Raw genomic sequence first — 22,526 nt, 5'->3', positions numbered from 1 at the left:
AGTTCTGACAACATCGTACTATATTCACAATAAAAAGTAATACTCTTGTATAAAAAATAATATTTTTTCATATATAACCCAAATAAGAGATCTGTCTCACAAATACGAGCCATGAGACCGTCTCACACAAGTTTTTGTCATGTTGTGCTTGTGCTTAAATCTTTAGGGAATTGGATAATGTAAGGCCATGTGATTAATTATCCATAATTTTGGTATAATTAGAATAATTATTGAGTTGTTTAATTAAAATAATTATTTATGTCAAATAAATTTGTAAGTATGTTAAAAATATATATTTTAGAATATAGGAGATTTAAAATATATAAAATACATATAAAATTAAAATAATACACAAGTGTTAAAATACTCAAGATTGTGACTATTGAGGATATGTTAATAGAGTAGGTTTCATGTGAGACCGTCTCACGGATCACAATCTGTGAGACGGGTCAACCCTACCCATATTCACAATAAAAAATAATACTTCTAGCATAAAAAGTAATACTTTTCCATGGATTATCCAAATAAAGATCTGTCTCACAAAATACGACCCGTGAGACCGTCTCACACAAGTTTTTGCCATGTTAATATTATTAGTAGCCCACAAATACACACACACACCACCTACCATAGTTAGAATCAAAAGAAGAAAGCCCCAAAACCATAAACCCTTCCCCTGTTCCCGTCGCCCTTTTCCTCCACTCGAATCTGACCACCGGGTAACTGCCGTAGACCACCAGGGAAGAAAAATCAAGACTTAGATCTTGGTGTTAACATGTCCGAAATTCCAGCTCTTGTTCAATTTAGTACGTTGCCGAAAATCCGTAATTAACCGCTCCGATTTAATTCAGTTTCATTGTGTTTTTTGCACCAATATTGATATATAATTGCGTTAATGTTGTCATTACACATTTGACTTCCGTATATGGACAAAGGCAAAAACTTATGTGAGACTGTCTTACGGGTATTATTTGTGAGACGGATCCTTATTTGGGTCACCCATAAAAGAGTATTACTTTTTATGCTAAGAGTACTATTTTTTATGGTGAATATGGATATTGTTGATCCGTCTCACAGATTATGATCCGTGAGACGGTCTCACATGAGACTCACTCATGGACAAAATTAGAATGAATTTCAAATCCATTTTATATTAAGTTATATCATTTCAATGATATTTATGGTTGAAATCTACGTTATGAGATTTTTCCTGCATTGCTTTTACGCAAATAATATATTATTCATTCTAGTTGAATATTGAAAAAGCATGAAATCAACATAATGATATATTTCCCATTTATTTTTACGCAAATAATTTATTGACTCAATCTCGTTCTGATACGCAAAATCTTAAATACATATCATCATAATCTATTTTTTAAAAAATATATATCAAAATATGCATTGATTTACCTCTATATAAAGCAACCCTAGCAATAGTTTGTGATACACCAAAGACACCTTGTGAAAGATTTAGTTTATCTTTTACTCTCTCTATGCATGATTCATATTTTCATTTTCTCATCACGCTTTCGAGAGATCGAATGTTTGGTCATATTTTCCGATAAAATTAAAGGATCGTTGTTCATGGCATATCAACTAGTTTCAATATTACAGTAAGTACTAAACTTCTTGTAGTTATTGAATCAGAAATTCATCTTAAAAACACGAAACCGAAAGTTTATAAGTTCTTTTAAATCTAAAGGTGACGAAGAATTTATATTTCTATTTTATTCATATTAATTAATTTTCAGGGATTTCAATTATATTTTCGAGCTTTATGTAATTAATTATAATTTGATAATCTTGATAGGAAATTCGTGAGCTCCAGATTCCAATTCAGAGCCACCTATTTCTGGATGGAATTCAATGGTGGACACAGCTTTTGAATGTATTCAAGGAGGTAAAGCTTGAAGGATCGAAGATGCTGATAATTAGGGAATGAGCTTGTAAATTTAATCGTATTGATTTATTCTTGAAGTTGAAAAGAAAATTCGATTCTCGGTTTTGATTCTGAATTCGTCTCTATTCCTTAAACTTTTCAGCATCGATCTTCCATCAACTTTTACACGTTTTCGCTCGAATTAAGGGGCAAAAAACAAATATTAATGTACATGGTTTCGATTTTGAGTCGATGTCAAACATACATATTGAATTATTCAATGCTCTAAACAAGTGATATCGAAACCCAATTTCATTCTCAGCAAGTCCTATTGAAACCAGATTTTTTCCAAGAACGTTTAAAAAAATTGAGAATATTTGTTTTTAATTTATTGGAAAAATCGCAAATATGAATCTTACAGATCTTGTTATGATTTTGGTTCTTTTGCAACTTTTAACATTTGTTTTACTAAAACACATATGTGATGTTGATCATGGCTGATGTGAGTATCCACCCTTTTCTTCAACCTCAACACTGGCAAATGATGTAAAACAAAAATAAACATTAAATTCCACTTCAAAAAAGGAACAAAAAATTTTGATCCATGAAATCAGAGGAGAAGATATTAAACTTTAGCTTGCCAAGAAATATATTACATTCTTAAATAAATCATCGTCCTAAAATTAGATGATTTAAAAAATGGTTTATCTTAACATATCCACTTGAAATGGTATGTTAAGTATTTAAAAGTTTTGGTGATGTTCCATAAATTTCAAGAAACAAGCTATTTCAGTTGTCCACATTTTAAGCAGACCCATCGCACTTATTTCAGAAGATCTGTTTGTGTCTATCGAATTCAGAAAGACAACTGTTATTGATTTATCAAGATATCTCTATTGACGACTGATTTGTTCTGTCAGGCATATAGCATTGGATGTGTTTCCTTACTCGGTGAAGTCATATTATCAGGAAATCAAATATCAGAGAATGTTCAAAGTACATAAAAAAATAATATGGTCATTGAATGTCATTGCTTCAATGCATTTATTTTTGCATAATATATTTCGAATAAGACAAATGATATGTAGCATCCAGTACTATTTATGTTATGGTATTGGTATGACTGAATTATAGTCCTTCAAATCTTAACATTGTAAATCATCTCTAAATGGACATCCCAAGATTCGGCAAAAACTCTCGACACTTTTACTATATGTTATCAATCTTATTTGATATTCAAAAGCTTTGCTTAAAACTTACAAGCATACGCATAAAGATATATTCGATCTACTTTCAAATATCATCTATGCTAAACTTTTAATCACAAGTTTTTCAAAGTATGTATTATTTTTCGTGTGAGTATGTAATTAACAGGAAGCGTTTTTATGTTCAGTATTTCTATACGTTGTCAAAAATTGTTATTTAAGAGTAACAGTAGGTAGTTTTAAGCCCTATTGAAATGAGTGTTTATAAGTATTGTAAAACCAAAGACTTTTAGTAGAAATCTTCTAGAAACAGAAGAAGATGAGACGTAGAAGAGAATCTTTCGAACTTTCATAAACAACATATGTGTTATTTACTTTAAGTCGAATTTTTCCTTTGTTGATTTTTTGTTTGTGATTTACTGTTTGAATTTTTCTGTGATGGCTCTTCAATTGTCTATTGAACATGAAGATTGAGATTCGATTCGAGCTACTAACACCAATTAAGATCATTGCTTTTCAAAAAAACAAAAATTTTGTGAGGTGTCTATTGAGTTACGAAATGCTAAAATCTTAATTTTGATGATAACAAATTTAGTTATTGGCAAAACTTGTTATTGCATCACATCATATTTCATCAAGCGTGCAGTTGGTAGCTGTCAAATTAGAAGTGAAAAGTTTGCTGAAATATAATTTCATCACAACTTAGTCTATGGTGATCAGAAGTGTTTTGATGATATCTCATATCTCAGTGATGAAACTGACTAGCCGCCAAAACTAATGATTAGAAAATTTAATTTTCTGCAAGTCATATTTCACAACAGCTCATTTAGTTCGAAAGTTATCTAAGAAAAATATTAGTCACAAAATCGAGCTGATGGGAACAGAAATAACAATCAGCTTAGTCTGACCAGTTCTGGTATTATTGTCATATCTATCAGTTAGGCTTATCAAATGGAATGATTCATTATGCGTTACGAAGCTAAAAGAATAATAAACAAATCATCTTCAGAAGTAAAATTCTGAATCGGATAAAAAATCTGATAAAACACGATGCATTTTCTAGTTTGCAGTGAATGAAGTACAAGTTCTAGATTGCAAACAGTCTAATACGTCAAGCATATATCATATCAACTCAGCTCAGTTAGTTTTAGAAAATGGCCAGAAATACCAATTTGATCGTTGCAATGTCATAATCCGTACACACCATTTTCAAGCGATCATATTTTTGTATATAATGTTTAAATCAATGTTGGAGGCCATAAATACAACATATTGAAGATAAAATACATGATTTTGGAAGATGATTCAAAGTATTAGAAGCCTATAAGAAGAATATTAGCTAGAGTGAGTGCAAGCCCAAGAAAGAAATTCTTGATAGATATATCAGCTTAGTGAGAGCATTTCACTTGTATGTGATGATACATTTAAGATATAAATATAATGTAATGGATTAAATTCTAACACACAATCACTTACACATATACAAGAAAGTTGAGCTTCAAATTTAGATGGTTAAATCTTCACACAAAGACGTTAAAGATTGTGTTTGTAGTCTTAGAAAAAGAGATATTAAATATTATGCGGATTATGAGGTTGCGGTCTACAATCGTGAGTGTTCTAGGAGTTTCAAATAGATAATAGATAAGTTCTAAATTGAAATTTGTTTATACAAAGAGTTATACTAATAAAGTCTAGTGAATCCTTTTTAGATGGAAGAAGATGTAACATAGGAGTTGTTAATATCTGAATATCCATAAGCAAATTCATGTCTATTTATTTATCGCATTTCCTTACTATTGATATTGTTTTAAGATATATTGTTGAAGTATTTTATGTGTTCTTCAAATACCAAAATATTGCATACAAAGTGTTTGGTAAAAAATTTCAAAAAATAAAAAGGTTTTTACTCATTCAACTTGCATAACTGTTAAATACTTTTCAATATGTTTAATCTGTTTTTACAAAGGATTATTTTGAACGTCTTCCGCTTGATTTGAAAATCAAACTCGATTTAATTTTTCTATGTTCCATATTTTAAGAATCAAGCTATTGTAGCTCAATATTTGTCCTCCAATGAATCCTATCAATGTTTATTCACCTCTTCTAAACACCTCAACCGATCCTAACATTGTTTGTAAAGAAAAATGCATATGAACCAACATAGTGCTCAACTCAAATTTTTTATAAATATAATATAGATGATTATTCCTATTAGCTTATATTTGAGAGATTTTTGCTTAAAATAAATAAGCCAAGATAATATCTTTAAATATTTCTCTCTCTTAGTTTTGTTATAAATAGAATAATTGAGTTCAATAAAAGTTGCACCTGAGTACAAACTCACTTCATCTTTTATGAATTTTTTCAATTCATCTCTTTTTCTCTTATCGTTTATAACACGTTATCGGCACAATACTGTAATTAATTGAGAAGAAGGATGAATCTCATTCTGTTGATGCTCATGAAGAAACACAATGTGTCATCAATACTCAATTTTATTATATATTCGTTGGTGCTCTAGAAGTAGCACAATTATAATTATTAATACATTAACATCATGAAATATTGTGATTTTATAATGTTGATGGCTTTAAAGTAGCACAAGATTATTTTATATAAAGAGATATTCATGATAAATTCGAATAGATCTATGATCAAGATCTAATACATTGAGAATATAAAGATATTCATGATTATAATATAATATATTAAGAATCTAAAGAGATTTGTTGGAGATCGATATCGAGTTTAGAGGGGGGGTGAATAAACTCGTTCCTTTGTTTGACGTTTTTGCAAAGGGTGCTAGAATCATGTTAGATATTATAGCTTATCTTGTTCGAATAAATACTCAACAGATCACAATAATAAGTGCGGAAACTATATGATGATATGAGAGAGAAATTAGTAAAACAGTAGGCAATAGAACATTGATTGTTTTTGGAAGTTCGAAGATAAAATCTTCTACGTCTCCGCTTCTTCTGTTTCCAGAAGGTATCACTAAAAGACTTTGGTTTGTATAGTACAACACTTGTACACACCCACCTCATTAGGACTTATCCTTTGCCTACTGAAACTCTTAGTTTTACACACCACAATGTAATGAATATAGCAAAGTTCTGGAAAAGACTCTTTTCCAGATTATAGACTCTTCTCAACAAGATGTAGTAAAGTATATAGCTTGTTAAGAGGTGAATAAACGGCATCACAAAATGATCTTAAAAGATCAGATATCTATTATAAAGCATGTGCTATTTTTCTATATGTTGATATTGAAGATAAATAGTAGTTGATGATAGCTCAAACTAGCGTTGGAATAATTTTTGAGTTGATAATAATGATAATCTGGTTTTCTATAAAGGATTGACCCTTATATATAGAAAGCTTTGAAACCAATGTCTATAATAAAAAAAACGGCTTCTAAGACTCCTGAGTAAAATCAGCTTTATTACCTAAAAAGAGTCCTGCAGAAAGCTTCAGAGTAATCAGTCTTATTTCATACCAAAACTAGTAAGGAACGTTAAATGTCATTGTACAGCATTAATGGTGCAATTAATGCTAGTACTAGGCAAAGTAACAGTAACATTTAAGACTGTAATGATCAAACAAAAGACGTTAAGTTGTGATAAGTTATGCTTCTGATTTTCTAAATTTTGATTCTTTTTTGATAAGCCGAGTTCTGATTCTGCTTATTATAAGCCGATAAGTAATGCTTCTGTCAATTTATAATGTCTTTTGATTTAGCTATTACGGCCTACTGGTTTTGACTTTCATCACCACAATTAAGTCTAACAATTTTCCCCTTTGTGGTGATGCCAAAACCTAGATGTTAGTAAATAAGAAAAACAACAGTTATAACAACAAGCACATATCAATCAATAGCAAAATATTCTTTAAGTAAATAAACAGTAAAACAGATTCAAAAGGGTTTAATCATCAGTTCCGATATCTCTGAACATTGTTTCCTCATCCTGATGATCTTGATTTCTGAAGGAGGATTCTGCATGATATCCTCCAGTTCTGCCTTCTTCATTCCTGCCTTCTGCTTCCCCCTTTTTGGCATCACTGGCCTGAATTCGAGAAAGTAAATCATCCATCTGGCCAGTAAGAGAAACAATGCCATGATTCAGCATCTCCAGAATAGGTGCCTGATTCGAGACTCGTTCATTAAGATCATGAATAGATTGAGATTGAGATTGAGATTGAGACTTAATCTTGGCATCAATGGTTTCAAGCCTCGAGTCCATAGTTTCAACTTTGGTGGAGACTGAGCAAATAGTTGAATCATGATCAGAGACATTCTTAATGATATCAGCTTGTCCAATCAAGATGTTCCTCTGACTTGAGAACAGTTTTTCGGAAGATACTGGTTTCAACAAGTAATTTGACCAATGATTCTTCCGTACGAGTGAACACTTTGGAGATACGGTCACGGAATAATTTTGAGGCACTAATTTCACCAGCATGTTCGAAGGACAACTGTTTAACAATCTCTGAAAGATTGTTCAGATTTCTTTGGAAAATGTCTATTTGAAATTCAAGGTCAAATTTCTCTTCTGAGGATGGAGTTCTTTCAAGCATACGCTGTCTAATTTTTGCAAGATGAGCGATGCGAGAAGGAGAGTCAGCAGGAGAAACAATCAAAGCAGTAGAGGCACCTTCTGGTTGAGCAGTAGTTGGTTCTGCAGAATTTCCTTCAGTAGCAGTAGGTAGTTCAGGAGCTGCACTCTCTTCTGGTTGGGCTTCAGTGGCTTTCAGTGTCTCAACATCTGGAATAGATTCAGATTGATTATTCAATAGAGCTTCCATTTCTGCTTGATGTTCATCTAAGCTCGGGTTAGGCATAGTATTGATGCAGCATGGTCGGGTTATAGCTTATGCTTCCAGACAGTTGAAGGTGCATGAGAAGAACTACCCGACTCATGATCTTGAGTTAGCCGCCATTGTCTTTGCCTTGAAGATTTGGAGACACTACTTGTACGGCAAGAAACGCCAGATATTTACCGATCACAAGAGTCTCGAGTATTTTTTCACGCAGAAAGAATTGAATATGAGACAAAGACAGTGGTTGGAGTTAGTAAAAGACTATGATTGCGAAATTAGCTACCATCCGGGAAAGCTAATGTTGTGGCAGATGCCTTGAATCGTAAAGTTGCAGTAGTAGAATAACTTTCAGTACAGAGACCTCTTCAATCAGAGATTAAGAGGTTTGGGTTAGAGGTTTATCCTAAGGGCAAAGCTCCTAGGCTATCTAATCTGACAGTTCAGTCTTCGTTGCTTGACCGAATCCGTAAAGGTCAGTCTTCAGATGAGCAGTTGCAGAAATGGAGACTGAAGGATGAGGTCAAGGCAGTGTACTCTACACAGTGTCAGATGGTATTGTGAGATACTGAGGTAGAATGTGGGTGCCTGGGGTTGATTCGATCAGAGGGGATATTCTGACAGAGACACATGCATCTCCGTATTTTATTCACCCAGGAGGCACCAAGATGTACAAAGACTTGCAGATTTTGTATTGGTGGCCAGGTATGAAGCGAGACATTCGTCGATTTGTGTCTGAATGCCTCACTTGTCAGCAGGTGAAGGCAGAGCATCAGAGGCCAGTACGAATGCTTAAGCCACTCCCTATCCCCGAGTGGAAGTTGGAGAATATCACCATTGTATATGGTTTGCCGAGGTCAGTCAGAAGATTTAGTGCTATTTGGGTGATAGTGGATCGATTCACTAAGTCAGCGCACTTTTTACCGGTGAAGAAAACTTTCTCTATGACGCAGTATGCGGAGCTCTATATCAGGGAGATAGTTTGTTTGCATGGAATCCCAGTTTCTATTGTGTCCGACAGGGACCCGAGATTTACTTCATCCTTCTGGAAGAGTTTGCACGCAGTCATGGGAACGAAGTTGCTATTCAGTACAGTGTTTCACCCGCAGACAGATGGCCAGTCTGAGTGTGTGATACAGATTTTGGAAGACTTTCTAAGAGCCTGTGAGATTGACTTCCATGGAAATTGGGAATCTAAGCTACCTCTAGTGGAGTTTACTTACAACAACAGTTTCCAAGCATCTATTGGTTTGGCTCCCTACGAGACATTATATGGAAGGAAGTGCAGATCGTCAATTTATTGGGACAAAGTCGGAGAGAAAGCAGAACTTGGTCCAGAGATAGTTCAGCAGACTCCAGACATGGTGGTCAAGATCCGAGACAGGATGAAGACTGCCCAGAGTCGTCAGAAAAGTTACGCTGATAGGAGAAGGAGAGATCTCGAGTTTGCCGCAGGTGATCACGTTTTTGTAAAGATAGCACCCATGGAGGGTGTTATGAGATTTGGGAAAAGAGGCAAATTGAGTCCGAGGTTTATTGGACCTTTCGAGATTCTGGAAAAAGTTGAGACACTAGCCTATTGTATTGCCCTTCCACCGAATTTGGCTGGGGTACACAATGTGTTCCACGTCTCAATGCTGAGGAAGTACCTAGCTAATTCTTCGCATGTGTTGAGCTATGAACCGTTACAGTTGGCTCCAGATCTGTCACATGAGGAAAGACCCAACCAAATCCTAGACAGAGAGGAGCGGAGACTTCGGAACAAAGTGACCAAGTTGGTCAAAGTCCGGTGGCTAAACCAATCAGTGGAGGAAGCCACTTGGGAGACCGAAGCAGACACGAGGAATCGCTACCCGGAGTTGTTTGGTAAGATTTAATTTCGAATACGAAATTTATATAAGTGGGGGAGGAACTGCAGAGCCCAAAAATCAATACACGTAAATCTCATGCAATTATTTAATAGTTAAATCATTTATTTAATTTTAAAATTATTTTAGTGATGCATGATTTATTTAAATTGCATTATTTTAATGTTTATGTGATGCACGTTAAAATGTTTCCTCGAGTTTCATGTTTCAGACGATTATTCGGTGCGGGATCTAGGAAAAGAGATCGGTGACGATTTTGGCAATTCTAAACGTGATATTTTAATTTAAGTTAAGGTTGGGGCATTTTAAATAATTTATAAGTTTTTAGCATTTGTAAAGCCTAAATAATTTATTTAAGTAATTTTAGAATTTTAAAACTTTTAAAGTTGAGCTTTTGTGCATTTCATTTTTTTAAGAGATTTTATTTGTGGTAGAAGAAAATTAGTGTTTTAATTAACTTTTACTTACTAATTAAGCAATTTCCTTCCCTAATTATATTACTAAACTCACGCACACACCTAAACACACGCACACACAATCACGTTTCAGATTTCTATTATTTTGATAGGAGAGAAAAACCTAGGGTTCTTCCCCAAGAGAGCAGCCGCCCCTCCCCTTCTTTTCCAGCACATTTTCGTTGGTTTTCTTCAAGGAATGTAGTGCCACGTTTGTTCCAGATCGTCTCTCGCATCCTTCCCGCTTCGGTGTCGTCGTTTTGGTTACGTTAAAGATTTAAAGGCAAGTATATTCTTTCGTTTCTGCATCGATCTTGTCATAGTAAATATTTTGATGTTTATTGTATAAAAATCATGTGTATGTTATGTAATAGTTTGAGCAAAAATGGTTGGATTACTTTTGAAACGGTTTTTGGATCTGAAAACTCGAATTTGCTGTCTTTTAGTTACTGTGTTTTTTCGGTCGGTTTTCTGGAAAAACTTTCAACATATGAAATGTATAACTTTTTGATACCTTTGATTTGATATAAAATTAGAAATATTTAAATAATAAATGAGTGAGTTATGATAGTTTTCGTGAGACTGCTCTAACTACGACTTTTATGAAAATGTGTTCTTGACATGTTCTTGAAGTTATTTGTTGCAGGCTTCGTTGGGCATCACCGGGCTTGTGCTACTGCATTTAGATATGTTATGGGATATATTTAGGTGTTATTTGGTGGTTCGTTTGGGTCGGGATTGGCTTGGGATGTAATAGAAGTCGTAGGAAGCGAAACGATGTCGAATTACAAGTTATTGTTGTATGAAGTTGCTTGTCGATGCTTGGGGACGTTCGGGGTGTTTGTACGGGTTTGAATCAATGTAATAGCATCCTAAGATGAGTCTTGAGGTGTTTGTTCATGGTCATTAGGCTTGGATTGGAAGGATGAATCAATAAGTTAGTGAATTTTCATGAATTTTCCAATACAGAGGCTACCCAAACCCCTTCCCGGACCCCGACACGGAGTCCGTGTCCCTTTAGAAAAAAGAAAAATAAAAAAAATTAGGATTTGCTTCGGGGTTCTATATCATGGTTTAGTACGATGTTTAAAATTTATTTATGTAAAAATATAGGATTTTTTTTGGGGTTCTGTATCATGGCTTAGTATGATTATTAAACGAGGCCAAGTCCCGAGTGATCTAGAATGTCGTAAGCTATTTATTTACTTTGGTAGCGAGCACGAGTTACCTACGTATAAGTTATGCAAGATAAGTGTTTGAACTTATAATAGTATGTGCAGCAGTGGCCCCAAGCGAGATCCAATGAATCCCTCAACGCCAAGTAAATATGTTCGACGTGCAAAAGAAAATATTTTCATGTTTTGAGGTATGCTAAATGTCTTGTGACCAAATTATGTCTGGGATTGGAAAGCGGTAAACTATGACCAGGGATCAATCCACCCCGTTAAATTATGAACGGGTTTAGATCAGGATTGGAAAGCGGTAAAGTATGACCAGGGACCAATCCACCCGTTAAATTATGAACGAGGATCTCATGTATGTGACAGTGGATCTTTCATGTCAGTCCAGTACTGTGGTTTAGTCTGATCAGGCGTATTTATGTATGGGTCACTTGCTTTGAAACATTCCTCTACACAAAATGATGAAGTTTATGTATGTACAAGTATGCAAGCATGTTTAAGAAAAGTTTTAATGGCACGTCTATGTTATGTATGTATGTTCAAGTTTAAGTGCAATTTCAAGTTCCAGTATGTACGTTCTATTTTAAAGCTGCATGTAATTTTATTACGTATTACTCGTTACTTCAAGTTTATGCATGTTAAGTCTTTAGACTCACTAGACTTGATCGATGCAGGTGAGGATGAATTTGAAGAGACAGCGGGAGGCTAAACCCGAGGACCGCCTTATTTTAAGAATTTATGCAATGTTCAAATACTTTTTTTTATGTTACTATCATGATGTTTAGACAAATGCTTTAGTATAATTTTAAATTTTGAACGTTTGGTTGCAAATATTTTTGGGAACGGATATTCGATGATTACAATTTGAAAGTTTATTTTATATTTAAGAAAATTTTAAAATTTTCTGCAAATTTTTAAATAGTTTAAAAATACGGTACGTTACAGAGGTTAGAGGACTCAAATCACGTCTGGTTAATGATTTTAAGAGCTAGGTTCAGAGGTGGATTGGGTTGGTATGAGGCTGATCATGTTTTTTTTCTTGTTTTAGGGCATATGATGGCTCGATCGGATGAAGGGGTAGACATGGGGTAAGTCGGTCCAAGGGAGTCCAGTATGGTCCTAAGGGGTCTAGTCAAGGGTTGGTTCGAGCCTGGTCTGGGCTGGTTGGGCATAGGATAGAGTTGGCTGCAAGGTCGAATTTTACGATTTTTGCTCGCAAGAGAGGCGCCACAGCACTCAAGATTCAGCCCTTGTACCGTTGTTGCTTGGCACCTAGGTGCTAGTCTTGTACTTGAGGGTTAGAGATTTTTGTAGACATGCTTCGTTTTGGGTGTTGATATTTCATTGTGACCGAGGTTATTGAGAGTTTCATTTGGTTATACGGGGGTTCGGTTAGGAGTCTCTTAACTATAGATAAGTTTGGGTAGATTTGGGTCAAAACCGAGACCCGGTCTAAGTTTTAATCAAATTATAGAAGTTAAAGTATGTTCTCGAGTTTATGCCTAAGAAATGATTACAAATATGTTTTTAAGGTGTTCGATAAGTTTGATTGGGAATCGATCATTTTTGCAACCGAGTTATGTTAGCAGTCCTGGCAGTGCCCCGACAACTGTTTAAGCATATATAAAATCTACATATTGATTATGAACATGGATTTTTATGTTAATACTGTAAAACACATTACATGCTTGGTTTTAAAGAAATGTATATATATACATGAATTTACAAGTGATAAATATGTTTTGAAGGAGGTAAATTGGTTGTGACTAATACGAACACGAACATAGAGTAAAACTGTTGATGATGTTCCCGTTGCCGGGTACCGCGGTTATACGTAGATGGATCCATCGACTTAGAGCTTATACGAAAGTCACAACTAATGATCTGAATTCAATAAAGGAAAATGAACATGTATATGATGATATGATGAGATATGATTTGAATATGTTTATGATACGTTTAATTTCATGCTTTTAAAGATCATGAAACTTATTTTAATTAAAGTACTTTTCATATTGTATGATATGTATATGTACTTGTAATTACGGTTCAAGTGCGTTGAGTCTTTAGGCTCACTGGGTGTGATTGATGTAGGTGATTATGAGGATGTGGGGACTTGAGGCGCTGAAGACTGAGTAGGCGAAGCTGGAGGTGCACTTGATAACCTGAGGACCTTGCATTTCTTCCGCATAATATGATTAGGAGTCATGGGTTTTAAACAGTAGTTCAAAATGTTCATGATTTTTATGCTTTGATGATTGTCAGATTTCTAGTGTTCATTTTTAAATAATAACTCCTTTAATGAAGTCACATTTTAAGATTTTGTTTAACTGCAGTTATTTTTATTTAGTGATTGGATGACTTTTAAAAATGCAGGATTAACTTATTTATTTGTTTATGCATGTGTGTATTTTTCGGTCATAGTTTTTTAAAAAATTATTTCAATAGTATTTAAGAGGTAAACGTTACATATATTCAACTTTCAAAATTATCATTTCAATAGAGCAACATGTCATTATACCATTTAAAATGATAGTGATACATATGATACATTCGGCTTAGTACACTTGAAAAGAGGTTACTAAAATGGTCAAGTATTTGAAATATAAACTAATGATGAAATACTTGGAAAAGACAAAATTCTATATCTATAATTATGGATTGGACATTTTTAGAAGAATATACGTTCATAAATTATAGTATGCAGAAAAAGTACTAAAACACATTTTTATTCCAACTTGAAGACAGTGACAATCAGAAAGGCACATACGTAATTTTCTTTGTAATCTCAAACAGACTGTGGATTTACATAAAAAAAATTAACAATAACTGGAGATAATATGACCGATCTTTTTACAAAGTTATCACCTTTATCAACTTTTGGTAAATCAGTGTACAAGATCGAAATAAGAAGAGTTAATAATTTCAAATGATACTTGTAATTAGGAGAGCAATCAAAGTTGCCCTCTTTTACCCTTATGTATATTTTCCAACGCTGTTTTTCGTACTAAGGTTTTAAATGAGATAATTAACAAGTTGCGATAGATTTCTTACTCTTTTTCCTTCACAAGAATTTTGTTTTAATGAGTTTTTTCTTAGTAAGATTTTAATAAGATGCATCTATTTTCGGGAGGACATTCAAATAAGTGTTTATTGATTTACTATTTTTTTTTGCTCAGATTTTTCCCACAGGGTTTTACTATTACTATCAAGGTTTTAACGAGGAAACATTTGAGTCCCGGTGAATTTACCAAGCATCCATCTTGCAAAATCAAGGTTCTGGCGAATCGATTGTTGTGCAAATAATCATCTAAGAAGGAGTGTTATAAATATATTCTTATTTTAGATTATCGTTCTTATCTATTAGATTTGAAATATGACAAAATGATATATGTAAAGATTTGTATCCTATAATTTTTTATTTATAAATAAGGTGATTGAGTTCAATGAAAGTTGCACCTGAATTCTCTCTATTATTATATCTTTTCTCTGATGGTTATAACAATTAGCAAAATTAAATAATTTAAATCGCATATATTATAATGAAAATATTTAATTTGGAAAATAAAATCACAACATTGAAAAATACGATGTATAACATTAGAAGTATAACATAAATAGTGAATGTTCAAAAATGATTTTTTTTTAATCATCAAAAATGGATTTACTGTTCTATGAAGAAAAATTTGCAATGTATATCGATCTATCATTTTTACATTATAATCAAACATATAATATTATCAATTTAACCACATATTTGTGTTACTTTCTGTAAACAATAAACAAATTTAGCAATATGAAAATAACAAGAACTATTCAATATTTGTTTTAGAAGATTTTTATATAGTTTATTTAAGTATATATTCAAAAGAAACAAATTGTATTTTTGATCTTGTATATTTAGTTCTTTTAGATTTTGTAAGTTGTCAAATTATAGTCATATTCTTATATTTTAATATTTTCCTCTAATTTTAGTTTTTTCCGGTATGACACGAAATGTAAAGTATCAAATAATAAAAAAAAACATGACATTGACATAAAGCTAATGTGTGTAATATCACATTATCAATATTGAAGTGTAATAATTAATTGTCTATTATGAGAATAATTGAAACGTGACACTTTGACTGTTATATGATTTAAAATTTTAAGTTTCACATTTACTATCACTTATAGTTTTGGGAAAAGCGGCAATTGTTCCTTATAAAAAGAGACTAAAATTGTCAAAAATTTAATGATAAATAACTAAATATTAAACTTTGATAACATAGATTATCAAAATCATATAGAAGCAAACATAAATGATCAAAATTGCAAATTTTCCTACTTACTAGGTGAAATTTTTAAAATTATATTAGCAATCTTTTTATTTGGATAATTTTCATCTAAACGTTGAACCAAATAAAATTTTCAGTTTAATTGGTTTAAAAATTGTTCTAATTTTAACTGACTAAATCTCGATCAAAATCACGCAGTTTATTTTGATTGTTCGGGTTAGTTCAGTTTCTGAATAAGAATAATAAGATAATTCTTTTGCGTTTGAGTTTGAGTTTGAGTTTGATTTTAGATTTATAATTTAGCAAAAATTATGTGAAACGGTCTCACGAGTCGTATTTTGTGAGATGGATATCTTATTTGGATCATCCATGAAAAAGTATTATTTTTTATGCTAAGAGTATTACTTTTTATTGTGAATATCGATATGGTTTACATGTCTCATAGATAAATATTCGGACCGTCTCACAAGAGACCTACTCTTATATTTATTATATTTCATTTTAATTTAAAATTTTATTATCATAATTTTGAGATGAGGTCATTATTGTGGTAATTGTAACAAAATCTAGTTAGATTTACTGATATTTTAGTCGGACATCGAAAAAAACATGAAATCAAAGTGATGATATTTTTCCAACTTTACTTATATGCAAATAATTTACCAACTCAATGTCGTTTTGATGCTAAAAATATTAAATATTTATTATCGTAATATAATTTTTTTGTTAAAAAAATCAAAATATACATTTATTTATCTCTATATAATATAGTTTGTGATGCACCGAAACTAAATTGTGAAAGCTTTAGTTTTTCTTTTCTCCTTTTTTTTTTTTTAAAAAAAAAAATTACGTTTCCTCTATGTATGCTTTATATTTTCATCTCCTCGTCATGGTTTCAAGAGATCGAATTCGTAGTCTTTTTCTCGGATAAATTCGTCGATCGTTGTTCATGTCATATCAGATGTTTTTGATAATTTGGTAATTAAATTTCATGGAATTCAAAATTTATTTAACTTTATAAATTTGAAAAACTAGTTTTTAAGGGAAAACAAACTAGTTATTTTTAATTACAAGGATGGTGAAAATAAAATTGCAAAAACTTAAATTTGAATGTTCCAAAAAAAAAAAATTAAAATTTGTGGAAATGTAATCGAACAATTTTCTTGAATTTTGACTATATATTCCAGTTTTATATAATTAATTAAATTGATAATAATAATAATTTTGTGCCTTGATAGGAAACCACTGGGAAATCAATGGAATTTTCAAGTAAGGACACACAACAATAACAGGCATAAATGCTTGCAAGGAAGGCTTGTCGGTTTACCTCGCTAACGTTATTTGCAGATAACTGTCTTAGTGACAGGTTTACCCATTGTGCTTCGACATATAACTACAATGAATTCCATCATCACTAAAAAAACGGTTGCACAGAGGTTGCAAGGTGGTCTTCTCATTTTAAACATAAGCGAAATTTATCAACAATCGATATCACAGTCAATCTGATTCTCAACAAGTTTTTATCAGAGCAGCCAGATTTACCATCAACAAGACCTCACAGTGGAATGCATTCGCAACAAATATTATCGGACTCAAATTCAATCTCAATGATAATCCAAGCCAGTTTTTTTTTTCAAAAAATGTTATGACAACCAATTTCATGATCATAAATGTAAATTTGTTTTAGCTGTAAAAGTAATAAGTTTTGTTTAGAACAAAACTATTATTTTTTTTTTTAACATTCTCAAATTCGTGAATTTGTTTTATCCTTAAATTGAGGACAAAAACTTGTGTGGGACGATCTCACATATCGTATTTTGTGAAACAGATCTCTTATTTGGGTCATGAAAAAATATTATTTTTATGTTAAAAGTATTACTTTTTATTGTGAATATCAGTAGAATTGACTCATTTCACATATAAATATTTGTGAGATATTTTTTTCAGTGACTATGTGTTTGTTAAAAGAACCTCTGGAACTTAAGATCTCGTCCCAATTTTGATATCTTGAAACGTCACCATTTTTTTTATGAAATCTGAAGTCATGCGAATTGGCTTGCATCGTTCCTCGTTAAATTTTAAGCTCGACTCCATTTAAAAAATAAATAAATAAAAATTAAGCTCAACTCTAAATCTGACACAAATGCTTCTTCTTGGTTCTTATCCTTTATTTATTTATCTTTTAAATTCTACTTCAAAAAATCTGGTCCAACAAAATTAGTATCGCGTAAACCATTGTCCTTGAATTGAGATCATTTAAAAAATATTGTTAATCTAGATCAACACTTACACTCCAAAGGGTCCATGAAGAAAAATGGAGAAGAACATAGATTTTCTTCATGATTTGTGGTCTACGGTTTATGATTTCTCGCCATTTCATCGACGTCAAGTTCTACTTCAAGGACCGGCGAATCCTTCCTCGTACTGAAATGACTGAAAAATAACATTACGTTTCGATCACCATTTCAAATATGCCGAAAGAAATGTAAGAATATTTTTGACAAATATTAATGCAGATGAAAATGGTTTACCTATTATTTACAGGGCCATGATCAACAGCGCTTCTTAAGCAATATATGACCCTACCAACTATGTCTGCCATCGTCACCGGACCAAATGTTCGACTATCGGATGCTTCCTGTCAGGCCACAAAATCGGACCATCAGATAAAGATGAATAGCCTCAGAGGGAATCAGAGATCCCCTTCATATTAAGAAAGTTCAATTTTTAATAAAATATTTTTCAAGAAATGTGAGTTCGAAGTGCTGTCCTATTCCCAAACAAAAAACAGATTTACAAAGTCACACGTCTCTACTGAAATCCTAGATCCAGCTCAGTATCTACAGCCTCATTGTTACACAACTATGTTTAATTTAGTTTAACAATCTCGACTTTATAGTAAAACCATGATTAAACTTAATTCCTGATGTTGAAAGAATATCGTTTGTGTCGAGGGTGCAGAGGAAATTTTGAGTTGAACTATGGTGCAGCATGGACATGGATGCAGAATAAGGAATTTAGGCATGGTAAAGTTTGGAATTATCGCCCTCGTTAAGTTTAGACAAGTGTTTTCTATTATCAGTAGCAAATGCATTAAATAACGGTAGAATGGTAGCAATTAAATATAGAAGTGTGTCCTTTGTTCATTTACACTTCCAAAGATGTTGGCATAAATATTTCAAATCAGTTTCGTGATACTAAAGCCACCGACGAATATACTGTGCATAACACTTTGAACATACTTTATTCTTCCTATGCTCCTTCAGAGAGACTTGCATTTTGCTTCCACAACCATCAAAATACAAACTGTTTACGTTCCCGACATTTTTAAGTGCAATGCATAAGAGAATGTTAAGACCCCTTTATACTTGTTTGAAGGAAATATCATTTGAGTGAGAAGCCAATACCTTAGGCTTCAAGTTTTCATTGTCCGCCAAAACCCAACACTGACCCTTTTCGAGAACAAAAGGCTCATCCTTCACATCAGTGGAAGCCATTTCATAGCCTTCAATACCAGCTAACCTCCTGACGAGATACTTTTCGGAGTCTGTAGGGTCCTTCAAGACTACTACATCTCCAACATAAACGTGCCTGTCACAAGAACAGACTCATAAGGGCGCTCTTTTGTATCTATTATATTTGGACTGTAATATTAGATGATAGATCTTGTCGTTGATGCTGATTCTCGCGTCTATGCATGATTATGACTTGAGAGAATATTTAATCATAACCACGTTAAGCAGTCAAGAGGTATTTATTTTCCAGACCATATTTACTGGAAGTTATGAAACAGTAGTAGCATATTTTTTGACATGCCTCATCAGACCCCCAGAAATTAGATTCAACTCAATCTCAATTTCCAGATACAAATTCTTCATGTCATATTACTTGATCATAATAAAAAAAATATTCATTGAGATCCAACAAACTTCATTAAAGAACATGGAACTTAATGGGGCTTCACCTGATAATATAAGACCATGAATTAAAGAAACGCATAATATATTAATAACATGTGGCATGCCTCATGTCATCACCAAAAATTAGATTCACAGCAATCACAGAAAAAAAAAACTCTTCATGTTGCTTGATTGTGAAAAAATAACATTCATCATGAAGATCCAACAAACTTTATGCAAGAACATGGGACTAAGTTCAAACCAAAGAATACAATTATGGGGTTATGGAGGCAAACCTGTCTATCTACTCAAATTTGAAATAAAAATTATTAGGGTAGGCGCCGAGCTCGAACAAAACACAGGAAAAATATCAACACAGTCATGAGCAACAGCCAAGGTTACTCATCTTAACTGCAATTTTCCCATTCACAAACTTGAATATCAATGATAGGAGGTCGAAATAGAATTTAGACCAGACATATTAGAAATCTTAACCATGACGAGAAATGATGCTAGCCACTGAAGAGTCTCTAAAATTTTGATTTCCAATGCTTGTAAAACATTTTAGGTAAATGGAAAACCTTGTAGAGTATCAAGACATGTTAAGAAATGAGGTTAAATTTATCAATAAAAGTGTAGAGACATAAAAACTTCCAATCAACCCTTTCCGTCATGTAAGCTGATCAAGATGATAACGTTGGTTTTAAGATATGAAAAAACATACATCGGATCTGCAGCTGGTAAGCTGATCAAGATGATAACGTTGGTTTTAAGATATGAAAAAACATACATCGGATCTGCAGCTGGAATTTTCCTAACAAGCAGTGTTCCACCCTGAGACCCTATTGTTGGGGCCATTTCATCTCCCTTGTTCCAGTGCAAGAATGTCAACTTTCCTTGGAATACATTTTTCCACACAGTATCAAATACTTCACGATCTGTAATTTTACCTTGGTTATACGTCTGCAAGCACGTAAAGTTTTCAGAGGCCAAGTTTTGAAAAAATCCCCAAAAAACTGTACTCGTTCAGGACCATGAAAATACACTTATATTTACAGGCACAGCCAAATAGCAAATAACCAATTTTAGAGAAAGGTGATCATAGATATTGAGGTAAATAATCCCCGCTTGTGCCTCTGAAAAATACTTATACAAGTTCCTGCTAACATGACGAGAAACAAATCCCATTTGGAAGAACACAGAGTTCTGAGAATAAGCTCAAATAAACCAAATCCAAGCTTCTCTACCATGTACCTGAGAGAGGCAAATAATGAGAAAGTTCAAACCTAAGGCAAACAAAGAAACACAAAACTATTCCCCAAATATGGCCTATCACAGCAATATTAACTGCTGACAATATATGAAAGCGTTACATCATTGCGAAATATTACAGATTTTTCTACCATAAAGTATTCACGAACATACAGGTATGCATATTATCAGACATTCCTGCTTAGCTTCCAAACGTGTTATAAGTCATGGAAAAAGATGAAAAATAATAATGCATCCAAGTAGATCCTCTTTCATTCAAAGTCATTTCCTTTCTTGCTTTTTCTTTGTCAAGAACTCTAAAGAAAGTCCACACCCTCCGTATTAATGAGGAAGGTGAAAAACAAGCATGACAAATGAAGGAGAAAACTATCACAATCTAAGATCTTCCACTCACATATTCAACTTAGGAAAAACAACAATACTCTACGCTATAATTAATCAAACAAAAATCTATAATAAAACTAAGGGATGATTATGGATGGAGGGAAAAACATAAAACCAAGGTAAGAAAGTAAAAGAAGAATTTTCTCGGATGCTCTTCCGCAGCATTTTCATGGAGATTTTGCCTCCAAGTATCAAGAACAGTAAATTTTCTTTTCCCTTTTGCTTAGCAATTTCTAACTTCCAAAACTATATATAGCTATTCAAAATCCAAACAAAATCAAGAATCTAGCTCTAAGAAATCTGCACTAATTTTTCTAAACGCAAACAATAGCCCATTTCTCACGTTGAACAAGGCACCTTCTTCTGAATAGAATATACAAATGGATACAATCACACAAAGATTCAATCTTTACACAATTTTCAAGAAACCCACCATTCCCCTTGCACATATATCAGAACTACACCCCACAATCTTCTTAAAACCCTTTTATCCATTAGCACAAAAAATATGAACTAAAATAATTTACAAGATTCCACCAGCCAAGAATCAGGAAACAATACACATAAGAATTGAAAGATGGGAATGACCTTATAGCTCAGAGAGACGGAGTATTCGACTTTGCTAGCAATGTAGCGCAACCAGGTTGAAGGCGAAACCATTGCAGAGTCGTGGATTTAGCATTCCACTTTTCTCTCAAACCATCCATGATATATTTTCCTCTCTTATATATTTTGTTATTTATTATTATTATTATTATTATGATCATACAAAAATCTTACTGTACAATAATTATTTATCAGCACTGTGAAAAGTAAAAATTTACGATAAAAAATAAAAATTTCAAACTCTCAAAATTCGTCGAACTACACACTTTATAATATTGCTATTTATAGAATTTCTTTATAAATAATCCAAAAATAAAATACATCATTACCTACATCATCACACACTAATTTTCAATATTTACAACTCTTATTTTCAACATTCAAATATTCAATATTCAAATATTCAATACACACATTTTAAATATTATTTTTCAACACTCCTCCTTGTGATGACAATCATAATGATTTTCATTACGTGTTTTTATACTGCCTCGTTAAAAACCTTACTAAGAAAAACCCATTGGGATAAAAACCATAGTAAGGGAAAAGAGTGATGTCACGTAAACTCCCCCTCATGTTGACATAAAAAATTCTTCACAAATTTCATAGATTGCGCATCCCAATATTATATATGTGCTTTCTGAATATCGTCGTAGGAAGTGCCTTTGTGAAGAGATCT

The 22,526-nt window shown here is 32.8% G+C and overlaps 1 protein-coding gene and 1 long non-coding RNA gene across 3 annotated transcripts; one reads left to right on the top strand and one right to left on the bottom strand.

The window, feature by feature from the left end:
- The first annotated feature begins 726 nt into the window (after nt 1-726).
- LOC140833646 (uncharacterized) lies at nt 727-2,130 on the top strand. Its single transcript, XR_012118514.1, has 2 exons — nt 727-806; nt 1,814-2,130. It is a non-coding gene; the product is annotated as an uncharacterized lncRNA (long non-coding RNA).
- Nucleotides 2,131-17,907: 15,777 nt separating this feature from the next.
- On the bottom strand, nt 17,908-21,982 carry LOC140833773 (mitochondrial ATP-independent inner membrane protease subunit 2-like). Of its 2 annotated transcripts, none has more exons than XM_073198164.1 (5): nt 21,830-21,982; nt 20,376-20,548; nt 19,094-19,277; nt 18,218-18,324; nt 17,908-18,119 (listed from the first exon to the last, which is right to left on the bottom strand). In XM_073198164.1, exons 1-5 carry the CDS (start codon nt 21,899-21,901, stop codon nt 18,038-18,040), a joined length of 618 nt encoding a protein of 205 aa, XP_073054265.1. In that variant the 5' UTR covers nt 21,902-21,982; the 3' UTR covers nt 17,908-18,037. The 2 variants fall into 2 exon arrangements, with proteins under 2 accessions (XP_073054265.1, XP_073054266.1); XM_073198165.1 differs by having other exon boundaries at nt 17,908-18,110.
- Nucleotides 21,983-22,526: the final 544 nt, after the last annotated feature.

Source organism: Primulina eburnea, chromosome 6, assembly GCF_022965805.1.
Source record: "Primulina eburnea isolate SZY01 chromosome 6, ASM2296580v1, whole genome shotgun sequence".
NCBI lineage: Eukaryota > Viridiplantae > Streptophyta > Magnoliopsida > Lamiales > Gesneriaceae > Primulina > Primulina eburnea.
This window is presented reverse-complemented; position numbering and strand designations above follow the sequence as displayed.